The 12807-nt window shown below is 42.1% G+C and overlaps 1 protein-coding gene across 1 annotated transcript in view; it reads left to right on the forward strand.

Annotated features, from left to right (window-relative positions):
- RNF144A (ring finger protein 144A) overlaps window positions 1-12807 on the forward strand; it is a 206231-nt gene that overhangs the window by 173984 nt on the left and 19440 nt on the right. The window contains exon 9 of the mRNA XM_081597097.1: window positions 11909-12019. Within this exon, the coding sequence (XP_081453223.1) occupies window positions 11909-12019 (111 nt within the window). The remainder of the gene's footprint in view (window positions 1-11908; window positions 12020-12807) is intronic.

Raw genomic sequence — 12807 nt, forward strand, 5'->3', positions numbered from 1 at the left:
ATCCTAGACCCCCCTCCCACCTCCCTCCCCATCCCACCCCACTGGGTCATCCCATTGCCCAGCCCTGATCATTTGTCTCATGCATCGAACCTGGAATGGTGTTCTGGTTTACATATGATAATATACATGTTTCAATGCTATTCTCCCAGAACGTCCCACCCTCACCTTCTCCCTCAGGGTCCATAAGACTGTTCCATGCATCTGTGTCTCTTATTCTGTCTCGCATATAGGGTTATCATTATCATCTTTCAAATTCCATATATATGCATTAGTATACTGTATCGGTGTTTTTCTTTCTGGCTTACTTCACTCTGTATAATGGGCTCCAGTTTCATCCATCTCAATAGAACTGATGCAAATGTGTTCTTTTTAATGGCTGAGTAATATTCCATTGTGTATATGTACCACAGCTTCCTTATCCGTTCGTCTGCTGATGGACATCTAGGTTGCTTCCATGTCTTGGCTATTGTAAACAGTGCTGTGATGAACATTGGGGTACACGTGTCTGTTTCAATTCTGGTTTCCTCAGTGTGTATGCCCAGCAGCGGGATTGCTGGGTCATATGGTAGTTCTATTCCCAGTTTTTTAAGGAATCTCCACACTGTTCTCCATAGTGGCTGTACTAGTTTGCATTCCCACCAACAGTGTAAGAGGGTTCCCTTTTCTCCACATCCTCTCCAGCATTTATTGCTTATAGACTTTTGGATAGCAGCCATTCTGACTGGTGTGGAATGGTACCTCATTGTGGTTTTGATTTGCATTTCTCTAATAATGAGTGATGTTGAGCATCTTTTCATGTGTTTGTTAGCCATCTGTATGTCTTCTTTGGAGAAATGTCTGTTTAGTTCTTTGGCCCATTTTTTGATTGGGTCGTTTATTTTTCGGGAATTCAGCTGCAGGAGTTGCTTGTATATTTTTGAGATTAATTGTTTGTCTGTTGCTTCGTTTGCTATTATTTTCTCCCATTCTGAAGGCTGTCTTTTCACCTTGCTTATAGTTTCCTTTGTTGTGCAAAAGCTTTTAATTGTAATTAGGTCCCATTTGTTTATTTTTGCTTTTATTTTCAATATTCTGGGAGGTGGGTCATGGAGGATCTTGCTGTGATTTATGTCGGAGAGTGTTTTGCCTATGTTTTCCTCTAGGAGTTTTATAGTTTCTGGTCTTATGTTTAGATCTTTAATCCATTTTGAGTTTATTTTTGTGTATGGTGTTAGAAAGTGTTCTAATTTCATTCTTTTACAAGTGGTTGACCAGTTTTCCCAGCACTACTTGTTAAAGAGATTATCTTTTCTCCATTGTATATTCTTGCCTCCTTTGTCGAAGATAAGGTGTCCATAGGTGCGTGGATTTATCTCTCCTCAGTCATTTTAATCCATATCTCTGCCTTTATTACCACAGTCATAGATGGTGCTGAATGATGTGTTTACTCAGATTTCTCCTCTGAGCATCAATTCTGTATACCTAAGTGATGACTTGATATCTCCATCTGGTACCTCAAAAGCAGCTCAAGATCAACATTTTAAAATGTAATCCCCTGATGGATTTACTCTGAACCACGTCACTTGCTCCACAGAAGGCACTGGTACCAACTGTCATATGAAAGCCAGAATCTCCTACATCACGAGGCGGATCCAACCTGTGCCTAGTTCTGTGTTGTTCATGAGCTAAGGATGAGCCAAACATTTGAAAAATCTTTGCTGAAAAGTAAGAAGCAGAATAAAATCAACCAAGAACAAAAATATGCAAGAGTCCACATGTGGCCTTCAAAGCTTGAAATGTTAAAATGTTTAGGGACTCCAGATTTAGACTGATATTTGACACTTTGCTGTCATGTGCCATATCCAAGCCAATGCAAAATTTCATCCATTAGCTGTATGGATGTTCCAGAATCTTTTCAGGTCTGTTTATCACCACTGCAACACTACAAGTGGGAATCTGATGGTCTCTTGTCTCAAGTAGCACCATAGGCTCCTAATTATGGTTTGTTTCTCCAAATCCATTCTGAGACAGAGGAACTTTGTTCTATGTGTGCTGAACATTATTCAATGGCTTTACACTGGTCCTCAAATAAAGACCAAATTCTTCATGAGGTTTATAAAAGACACTGAGGTCACTATCGTTTTCCACACTGGGAAAGGGCCACAATGTGGCCTTTTCACACTGAAGGGCCTGAAATTGCTCATAAAATTCCATTATTCTCTTTCTAAAGTCTTGAGGGTCTCTAGTTATATTTCCTCTTTGATTCTTGATTTAGGCAGTTTGCATCTTGTCTTTTTTTTATGGGCATTTTGGGGAATGCTTTATCCATTTCACCAAATTTTGGAATAATGAGCTTTTGATTTTATTGATATTTTTCTGTATTGCTTTTGCAGTTGGTGACTGCTGCATAGTTTTGCAATTTGGGAGCAGTTGCACCCTTGAGAATACAAAAGAGGGGAAAAAAAATCTATGAAAGTCACTCTGGTTGTAAGTTGTTATACTTCAGTTCCCAGTTCATCTGATATGCCTTAACTTTCAGAGATCTCAAGTACCTTTTTCGTTGTATTATGTCCAGTTCCAGCTGTCATCAGTGGCAGAGGGGCTACAGTCAGTCCCTCGGGGCTGGCAGTGGAAATCTCTGTGGTGCTTTGTCGCTGTTAATGACTCTTTCATCCATACTGTGGGTTCATTGAAGCCAGAAAGCTTGCATCCTTTTTCTATTAGTCCATCCTCTGTGTTTAGAAAAGCATTTGGGACATCAATATATGGTATTAGAGGTAGTTAAATTCCTCTCTTTCAATATATATTTAACGTAATCATCCTAGTTTCCTAGTAGTATATATTATTACTACATTGATTTTAAATCTCATAGGATGAAATCTCAGAAACAAGGATGTATTAGTTTATTCTTGCTCTGCAACAAATTATCACCAACATCCAGTTTCTGGCCGGTTTCCATGGGTCAGGAGTCCAGGCATAGCTTAATTGAGTCTTCTGCTCAGGGTCTTTCCAGGCTGTGACTGAGGTGTTAGCTGGTCTGTGTTCTGACCCAGAGGCTCATTAGGGGAGAATCCATTTTCATGCTCTTTCAGGCTGTTGCTCAAATTTTTCTCCTCATGGTTTTATGACTGAGACCCTTGGCTCCCAGTGGCTGCCCTCAGGTCTTAGACCACTGTGGCTCCCTGACACTTGGCCTTCTCCACGGCACTTCACTGCAGGATTGTTTGCTTCTTCAAAGTCATCAAGAAAAGCCTGCTCTCTGCTAAGTCATAATCTTAAATAATGTAGTGTCCTCCTGGAGTGATAGCATCCACCTTTGTTGTGTAACATAACCCAATCAATAGAGTACCATCTTTACCTTATTCTGTTAGACACAAGTCACAGGACCTGTCCACATTCCAGGGAAGGACAGTCATCCCATTAGGCATCACCTCTCAGGGTATCTACCACAAAGGGGGTATGATATTTATTTCACGTGAGAATTTAGAAAACACTACTCAAGTGGACTTGGATCAAGAATGAGTAAGGAAATGTCTTCATTTCACTTGCTGTTATGTGTTTCATTCCATGTTCATGTAAAACAGAATTGATCTATAGGAGATGTCCTTTGAATTAATAGGAGGATTAATGAGAAGGTTAAGGTGGGACTTCACTTTTGATAGAATGTAGTTCTGCTGCTAGCCTCAGGCCAAAGAAGAGTGCTCGCTTTTGTTGAATGTACAAAGTGAAACATCCCTGGAAGCATAGGAAAAAACCTGGGGTAGAAGTGAGAAGCTCGTTTATAAAAGGAAGAAAGAATGAGCACGTGGCATTTGGGGCATAAAGTTTCTGACTAGGGTTAATTTCAGAAAGCTTTAAGTGCTTGCTAAAGTTTTAAGTGATCTTGTAACAACAAGAACATTAATGGCTTCAGAACAGAAAAACAAAATGATGAAGGAGGTACACCAAAGGTCCCAACTTGGAGGTGATAAATGGGATATTCATCCCATTGTTGACAGTTCCTAAGATAAGATAACCAGACAGCAGATCTGAATACATTCAGCTGTGATTACCTCCGACAAAATGGAGTGCATTGGTAGTAAAATTATGTTTAGAAAAATGTTCATCACATTATGCTCAGAGAAATCTTAACTCACCTTTGTTTTTTGGCAAGAGATAATAATATTTATGCAATAGAAAGTGTAATTTGGTATTCTTGTTTAATTAGCATAGGTAATGTTTGAACACCTCTTAAGTACTTGGCATTGTCCCAGTTGCTCCAGATGCCACAATGAACAACACAAGAATGCTTTAATGGAGCTTCTATTCTGGAATTAAAGGTGTCCCCAATCCAGATATCAGGTGCTTAATGAGAAATAGCCACTCTTTTTTTGTGGGGGTGGAGAGGGGTGGATGGTGTGAAGGGCAAAAAGAGAAGCCGGCTGTGGAAAGAAAATGCCTTATTTTAGCAGTTTATTACTGAGTGAACTGGGATGAAGCTAGAAGAGGCTTTATTTGAAACCGCTTGAAGAAATTCACTTGAATGAAAAACAAAATCTGTTCCTGTGGGCAGCTGGATGAGAAGTTTGAGGCTTTGTTGTTGTCAGGAACACTGGTCATTCTCATCAAGCTATTCAGAATATTCTGGTCTCCCAAAGCAATGCCTAAGCAGGAAGCAGGTACTGGAACATTTTTTTTTTCTAAATTTAAAATAAATCCAGAGGGTTTTGTGCCAAATAATCACCAGCTGCTGTGAGATCAATGTGCGTGGAATTATTAACAGGAAGCAAATTACTAACTACAACCTATGGAGAAAATTTGTCTCAGGCAAGAACTTTGTTTGAAGGATTGCGCCCAGCGTGAAAACATTTAATTTCCCCACAGTCACTCCACAGGGACCCACCAAGGGTGCCATTGGTAATAAACAAGAAGATACTGGCTGTAAAACTTTGGAATCACGAACCTGAAATACAGAGAGAGAAGTGTAGCAGGGGAAGATTCTATTCTATCAATAACACCTTCAGAGCTTAGTATTAAAACTCTAGCTTAGTGAACAGGTCCCTGCTTCTGATCCGGGACCTTGTGCTTGGAATGTCCTCAGTAAATGTTGTCTGTTATCGGTTGGATGAGCCATACCTTCGCACTCATGAGATGTTACCCTACAAGAAACCTCGTTGTTGTGTTAGTAGCTCAGTCGTGTCCGACTCCATGCAACCCCATGGACTGTAGCCCACCAGGATCCTCTATCCATGGAGTTCTCCAGACAAGGAATACTGGAGTGGGTAGCCATCCCCTTTTCCAAGGGATCTTCCTGACCCAGGGACTGAACATGGGTCTCCTGCATTGCAGGGAGAGTCTTTATAGTCTAGGCCACCAGTGAATCCCTTAAGAGACCTTGGAGATCATCTAAATGAGGTTCATTTTTTGTTTTTTTAACCCTGAGACATATGGCCTTGATGCCAAGCCAAAACATATAATCTCCATAGAGGATTCTGTAGCTCAATCTACCCCATCAAAGTGTTTAAGAGCCCTGCTGACCCTCCAAATCGAACTTTAATGAACTGCAGAATTAGAACAGAAAATCACAAAAGTCTTACTGAAGAGCAGTGGGAAGGACAGGCTAGAAACGCATAGTCCTTTTCTGATATCTCTCTGGTTCTGTAGATCATGTGGAACCTGTCAGAGAGTCATCAGGTAATAAATGAAGAGCCATTGAGAAGGAGGAAGAATACTTAGTCCTAACATGTCTCAAATACCTCATACATTGCTGAGAAAGTCCACTTTGGCACATAGTTCACAGAGCGAGGGCTAGAACACAGGCCTTCTGACTTCAGTACGTGGAAGGCAGCACTTACAGGAAAGTGCGTGAATTATAGTCTCAGGTTTACCCTGCAGTTCTGTGTGTGCCTGTGCATTCAGCCGTGTCCGATTCTTTGTGACTGCATGGACTATAGCCCGCCAGGCTCCTCTGTCCGTAGGATTTCCCAGGCAAGAATACTGGATTGGGTTACCATTTCCTCCTCCATTGGATCTTCCCGAGCCAGGGATCGAACCTGCATCTTTTGTGTCTCCTGTATTGGTTGGATTCTTTACCGCTGGTGCTGTCTGGAAAGCCCTACCTTGCCACCACCAACACTGTCACACTCTCCTAAATACAGCTCTAACCTTGGATTTAGTATTTGGGTTTGTAATTGTCTGTGTACTTATCTATTTAAATGTGAGTTCCTCAAAGGCATTTAGAACTACTTCATCTTAAGCAAGTTCCTTAATATTTGAGTTTTTGGAAAAAATGCCTTTGCGGGACTCATATTAGATAGAGAGACAAGTACACAATTACAAAGCCAAATATACTAAATCCAGTGTTAGAGTTATATATAGGAGACTGCGACAGTGTTGGTGGTGGTTGTAGGGTTAATACCGGGGAGAGCTTCATAGAATTGGAGCTCTCTGAGCTGAATTTTGAAGAATAGGTGAGCTTTTATCCGAGAGCTGGCAAAGTTCTGTCCTCTATGTAGCAGATATTTTGTGAGCAAATCCAGAAATAGAAATGAGTATCAGCAATCCAAGCACTGAAGGAAGCCTCATGTGGGAGCTGATGGTGTAGGGAGAAAGAGTGGGAGGGAATCTGATACGAGGTAGCGGGTCATGGGTGACTTTGGTTATACACTTTGGGTTTTACCTTTAGACTGTATTTCATAGAAGGATTGTAATGAGGCATGAATACACTTGGATTTCATAAGGTTTGCACCAGCAGTGATGTAGATGATGGCTCTGACAAAGGAATGGGAGAAGCAGGACAAATAGCTAGACCATTGTAGGAGTCTTCTTCAGTTCAGTCACTCAGTCGTGTCTGACTCTTTGCAACCCCAAGGACTGCAGCACGCCAGGCCTCCCTGTCCATCACCAACTCCCAGAGTTTACTCAAACTCATGTGCATTGAGTCGGTGATGCCATCAAACCATCTCATCCTCTGTCGTCCCCTTCTCCTCCTGCCCTCAATCTTTCCCAGCATCAGGGTCTTTTCCAATGAGTCAACTCTTCGCATGAGGTGGCCAAAGTATTGGTTTCAGCTTCAGCATCAGTCCTTCCAATGAATATTCAGGAATGATTTCCTTTTGGATGGACTGGTTGGATCTCCTTGCAGTCCAAGGGACTCTCAAGAGTCTTCTCCAACACTACAGTTCAAGAGCATCAATTTTTTGGCACTCAGTTTTTTTTATAGCGCAACTCTCACATCGATACATGACTACTGGAAAAACCATAGCTTTGACTAAAAAGACCTTTGTTGCCAAAGTAATGTCTCTGCTTTTTAATATGCTGTCTAGGTTGGTCATAACTTTTCTTCCAAGGAGCAAGTGTCTTTTAATTTCATGGCTGCAGTCATCATTTACAGTGATTTTGGATCCCCACAAAATAAAGTTTGTCGCTGTTTCCACTGTTTCCCCATCTATTTGCCAGGAAGTGATGGGTGATCTTAGTTTTCTGGATGTTGAGTTTTAAGTCAACTTTTTCACTCTCCTCTTTCAGTTTCATCAAGGGGCTCTTTAGTTCTTCTTCACTTTCTGCCATAAGGGTGGTGTCATCTGCATATCTGAGGTTATGGATATTTCTCCCGGCAATCTTGATTCCAGCTTGTGTGCTTCCTCCAGCCCAGTGTTTCTCATGATGTACTCTTCATATAAGTTAAATAAACAGGGTGACAATATACATCCTTGACGTACTCCTTTCCCAATTTGGAACCAGTCTGTTGTTTCATGTCCAGTTCTAACTATTGCTTCCTGACCTGCATACAAATTTCTCAAGAGGCAGGTCAGGTGGTCTGATATTCCTGTCTCTTTCAGAATTTTCCAGTTTGTTGTGATCCACACAGTCAAAGGCTTTGGCATAGTCAATAAAGCAGAAGTGGATGCTTTTCTGGAACTCTCTTGCTTTTTTGATGATCCAATGAATCTTGGCCATTTTATCTCTGGTTCCTCTGCCTTTCTAAATCCAGATTGAACATCTGGAAGTTCACGGTTCATGTACTGTTGAACCCTGGCTTGGAGAATTTTAAGCATTACTTTACTAGCGTGTGAGATGAGTGCAATTGTGTGGTAGTTTCGGCATTGTTTGGCATTACCTTTCTTTGGGATTGGAATCAAAACTGACCTTTTCCAGTCCTGTGGCCACTGCTGAGTTTTCCAAATTTGCTGGCATATTGAGTGCAGCACTTTCACAGCATCATCTTTTAGGATTTGAAATAGTTCAACTGGAATTCCATCACCTCCACTAGCTTTGTTCGTAGTGATGCTTCTTAAGGTCCACTTGACTTCGCATTCCAGGATGTCTGGCTCTAGGTGAGTCATCACACCATCGTGATTATCTGGGTCGTGAAGATCCTTTTTGTACAGTTCTTCTGTGTATTCTTGCCACCTCTTCCTAATATCTTCTGCTTCTGTTAGGTCCATACCATGTGTTTCCTTTTCTGTGCCCATCTTTGCATGAAATGCTCCCTTGGTATCTCTAATTTTCTTAAAGAGATCTCTAGTCTTTCCCATTCTATTGTTTTCCTCTATTTCTCTGCATTAATCGTTGAGGAAGCCTTTCTTATTTCTCCTTGCTATTTTTTGTAACTGCATTCAAATGGGTATATCTTTCTTTTGTTCCTTTGCCTTTCGCTTCTCTTCTATTCACAGCTATTTGGAAGGCCTCCTCAGACAACCTTTGGCCTTTTTGCATTTCTTTTTCTTGGGGATGGTCTTGATCCCTCACTCCTGTACAATATCACGAACCTCCATCCATAGTTCTTCAGGCACTCTGTCTAACAGATCTAATCCCTTGAATCGATTTGTCACTTCCACTGTATAATCATAAGGGATTTGATTTAGGTCACACCTGAATGAATGGTCTAGTGGTTTTCCCTACTTTCTTCAATTTAAGTCTTAATTGGGCTGTCTTCTTGGGTAGATATAAAGTTTAGAAGTCAAGGAGGTCAGGCAGCCTGTCTGGCCTCTGCTATGGTAACAGAGGAACCATATATTCCAGGGGTGTAAAACATCAAAGGTTTATATCTTGCTCATCCTAGCTATTCATCTCACGTCAGCTGGCCTTTCTGGTCTATCTACAGGCTGTCATATCCACCTCTATCTGTAATATTCTTAAAAGCCACAATAGCAATAAAAGAAGACTGACAATGTGCGCTCAACTCTTAAAGCTTATACTGTTGATGGACGTCATTTCACACCTGTCATTGGCTGAAAGGAGACATAGGACCACACCTGGATGGTAGAGAGATACCCTTCTCCCATTAGAATGGAAGCTGGATATTGATGGAGAAGGATACATCTACCAATAATATGATGACATTGAGGATACTGACTTTTTGCGGGGAATCACACACCTTGTGTATTGCTTTAGATTTTCATTTTTTTGGATAAGCTTTACAATAAAATCACAGGGCAGTGTTTGCAGTTCCAAACACGTTATGGATGTTAAAAACAAATGACCAAAAGTTGATTTTCTTATTTATATCCATCAACATTTCAGTCTTATTCCAATTAAGAAGAAAGTTGGCAATATATACTGATTGTCTTTATTAAATAGAGACTTCATACCCATTCTGCTGGTGGCGGATTTTTTCTTTTTTTTACCTCACACCTCATTACTGCCTGATAAGTTTGGCCTCCATCACTGGATTTGGCTTTGTAGTTTTCTGGCTATTTAACAAAATCTATAGTTGAAAAACAGGTTTCCCGGGTGGCTCAGTGAGTAAAGAATTGGCCTGCAATGCAGGAGATGTGCATTCAGTCCCTGGGTTGGGAAGATCCCCTGGAGGAGGGCATGGCAACCCACTCCGGAGAGTCCCATGGACAGAGGAGCCTGGTGGGCTATGGGGTCCATGGGGTCGCAAAGAGTCAGATGTGACTGAAGCAACAGAGCATGTGCATATAGTTGCAAAAGATCCGGACAGCAAGGCCACAGGGTGCCTCTTCTGGTGTCTTTGGAGGCTTCTGTGGACAAGGTTTACCCATATAGATCAAGAAGGAAAATGGTTTTCAGAAGGTTAACGTCTGTGTTGCCTGGTCTATGGACCAATGAGATGGAAGCAGTATTTTCCCATCTTTCCTCAGCTGAGAATTATGTACTGAAATATGAGTTAAGGCAGAGCTGTACTCACCCCCACCCCGCTTCCCCAGGGACACATACAGTTTTGATCAGCAGTTGACCCACTGGGTACCACGTGCTTCTTTTATACTTGCATATTGAAATGAAGACTCGCCAATTTGAGCAATGGTTATGATAGTCTATGGGATCATTTGTAGGCTACTTTTTTTTCTACAACGATTGTGAGCCTGTTCAATCTTTATTTATTTATTTTTGGCTGTGCTGGGTCTTCCTTGCTGTTTGGGGGCTTTCTCCAGCTGCAGTGAGCAGGGGCTACTCTCGAGTTGTCTTGCACTGGCTTCTTGTTGTGATGGCTTCTCTTGTTGCAGAGCACGGGCTTAGCTGCTCTGCAGCATGTGAAATCTTTCCTGAGCAGTGATCGAACCCATAGTCTCTGCATTGGCAGGCAGATTCTTAATCCCTGGACCACCACGTGAGAAAAGGAAAGGACTGTTTTACAATGGGAATTTAGGCCAGAGATGGTTGGAGATTTCAATCAACTCCTCCCCTACCCCCCCCACAAAAAACTGCTGATGAAAGAAGTAGACATAAAGTCAGCAAGAATATGTCCATCTTCCTACACACCTGCTTTTGTGGGAAGAATTGCATGGAGATTAGGATTTTCTAGATCAAATGACCTTCACTTTCACTTTGGAGGCATCAGAGTAATTTGTTTCCTTGTCTGATTCCAACGAGTTGTGGAAGAAGAGTACGCAGAGAACAGATTTGGAATCAAGCCTCCCCAGGAGCATGTGAGGCTCACTGACCTGTGAACTAGCCCAGGGGTTGCATTCTGTCTTCACACAAAGAACCTGTTGCTAATTAAAGATTTAAGAAATACAGCTGGATAAGTAACATCAGCCCAGATGGCATTGCAAGAAGTCCCTGGTGAAGTTTGAGGCAGACAGTAATTCTGCATGATTTATCAGCCGGGTGGGGGTCTGGAATGATTGGCCCAACACACTCCAAGTGGACATTACCTTCAAGGACCGGGAGCTCGGGGCCAGGTAGAGACGGCTCACTTCTCTTGTCTTATAGAAGATTTTTGTTCAGTTCAGTAACCTTGGAATAGAGAGATTATTATTCATTAAGCTTCATGGAGATGTCTGTCTACCTTCCCTGTCTCTTTACAGGACTCAACAATCACATTAGTTCAATGTGTCCTTTAAGTCCTGCTGTGTAAAGAGCATTCATGTTAGATCCGTAGGGAATGCAGTAGTGGAGTATTGTCCAGAATGTGTTCCTCAGACCCCAAGTCCTTTAGTGAAATGGGGGGTAATGTATTAACAAGGGGAAAAGCTGTGTTTGTAGTCAAATAAAATCAGGAAGTACTGGTACAGCAACTAAGACTTTTTCAAAAATGCTTTACTTATTTATTTTTAATTTTTGGCTGTGCTGGGTCTTTGTTGCTGCACAGTCTTTCTCTAGCTGTGGCAGGTGGGGGCTCCTCTCTAGTTGTGATGTGCGGGGTTCTCATTGCAGTGGCTTCCCTCATTGCTGAGCGTGGGCTCTAGAAGCGTGGGCTCAGTAGTCGTGGTTCCTGGGCTCTGGAGCACAGGCTCAGTAGTTGTGGTGCACGGGCTTGGTAGATTCACCGCATGTGGGATCTTCGTGGACCAGGGATTGAACCCGTGTCCCCTGTGTTGCAAGGTGGACTCTTAACAACTGGACCACCGGAGAAGCCCCAAGATTTTGTTTATTTTTAAGCTTAAAGTTGCAGAAGTTATCAGGGCTCGTAATGATTTAGGAAATAAAATGACTGTCCCGCCAACCTTGGATGAACTGACTTATCACTGGATCCCCCAAGGGTGCCTTTGGATCGTGTCTGGTCACTTGGCAGAGAGAGAGGAAAAGAACAGACCACCTGTGCTCATCTTCCTCAGTGCCTGGGACCTGCAGCATCTCTGGTTCAGCCAAGGTGGGTTCACAATGATGTGAGCTAAAGCCTAGACAATTTGAGTGGTCTTTGTTGAGAAAAATTGACAAAATTATTCATATAAATAGGAAAGCAGTTAGGAGTGCATATTTAGAATGAAAATATGCATCATAAAAAATTGCTGGAACCTTAGAGACTTAGGTTCCAATCTTTGTGAGCTGCCTTCGGGCAGTGGGCCTGCTAAGCTGACATGGAAATGCTTCCCCATTGCAAATTGTCCACCACCCCATACAACTGAGAATATTACCAGCAACTCTGAGTGTTAATGGTGGGAAGAAGGGTGTCTTAGCTTGGGCTGCTACAAAAATTTACTAGAGGTTGGGCAGTTAATAAACAATAAACACTTATTTCTTTCAGTTCTGGAGGTTAGGAAGTTCAAAATCTAGGTGTCTGCTGAGACTCTGATTTCTGGTTCATGGGTGGCTGTCTCCTCTGTGTTCTCACAGAGAGGAAGGGGTGAAAGGAGGCTTTCTCAAGTGGTTTTTACAAGACTCTGAGCCCATTCACAAAGGCTCCACACTCATGACATAATTACCTCTCAAAGACCCCACCTCCTAATAGCAACTCCTTGGAGACCAGGTTTCAACATATAAATTTTAGAAGGAACCAAACATTCAGAACATGGCAGAGGAAAGAAAATTGAGGGGCCCTCAAGCTTCAACTGCTTCAAGCTAAATGTTCCTTGGGCTTTCCTCGTGGCTTAATGGTAAAGAACATATCTGCTAATGCAGGAGATATGAGTTTGATCACTGGATCGGGAAGATCCCCTG

Source organism: Giraffa tippelskirchi, chromosome 4 (assembly GCF_054371585.1).
Source record: "Giraffa tippelskirchi isolate mGirTip1 chromosome 4, T2T-mGirTip1v1.2.pri, whole genome shotgun sequence".
NCBI lineage: Eukaryota > Metazoa > Chordata > Mammalia > Artiodactyla > Giraffidae > Giraffa > Giraffa tippelskirchi.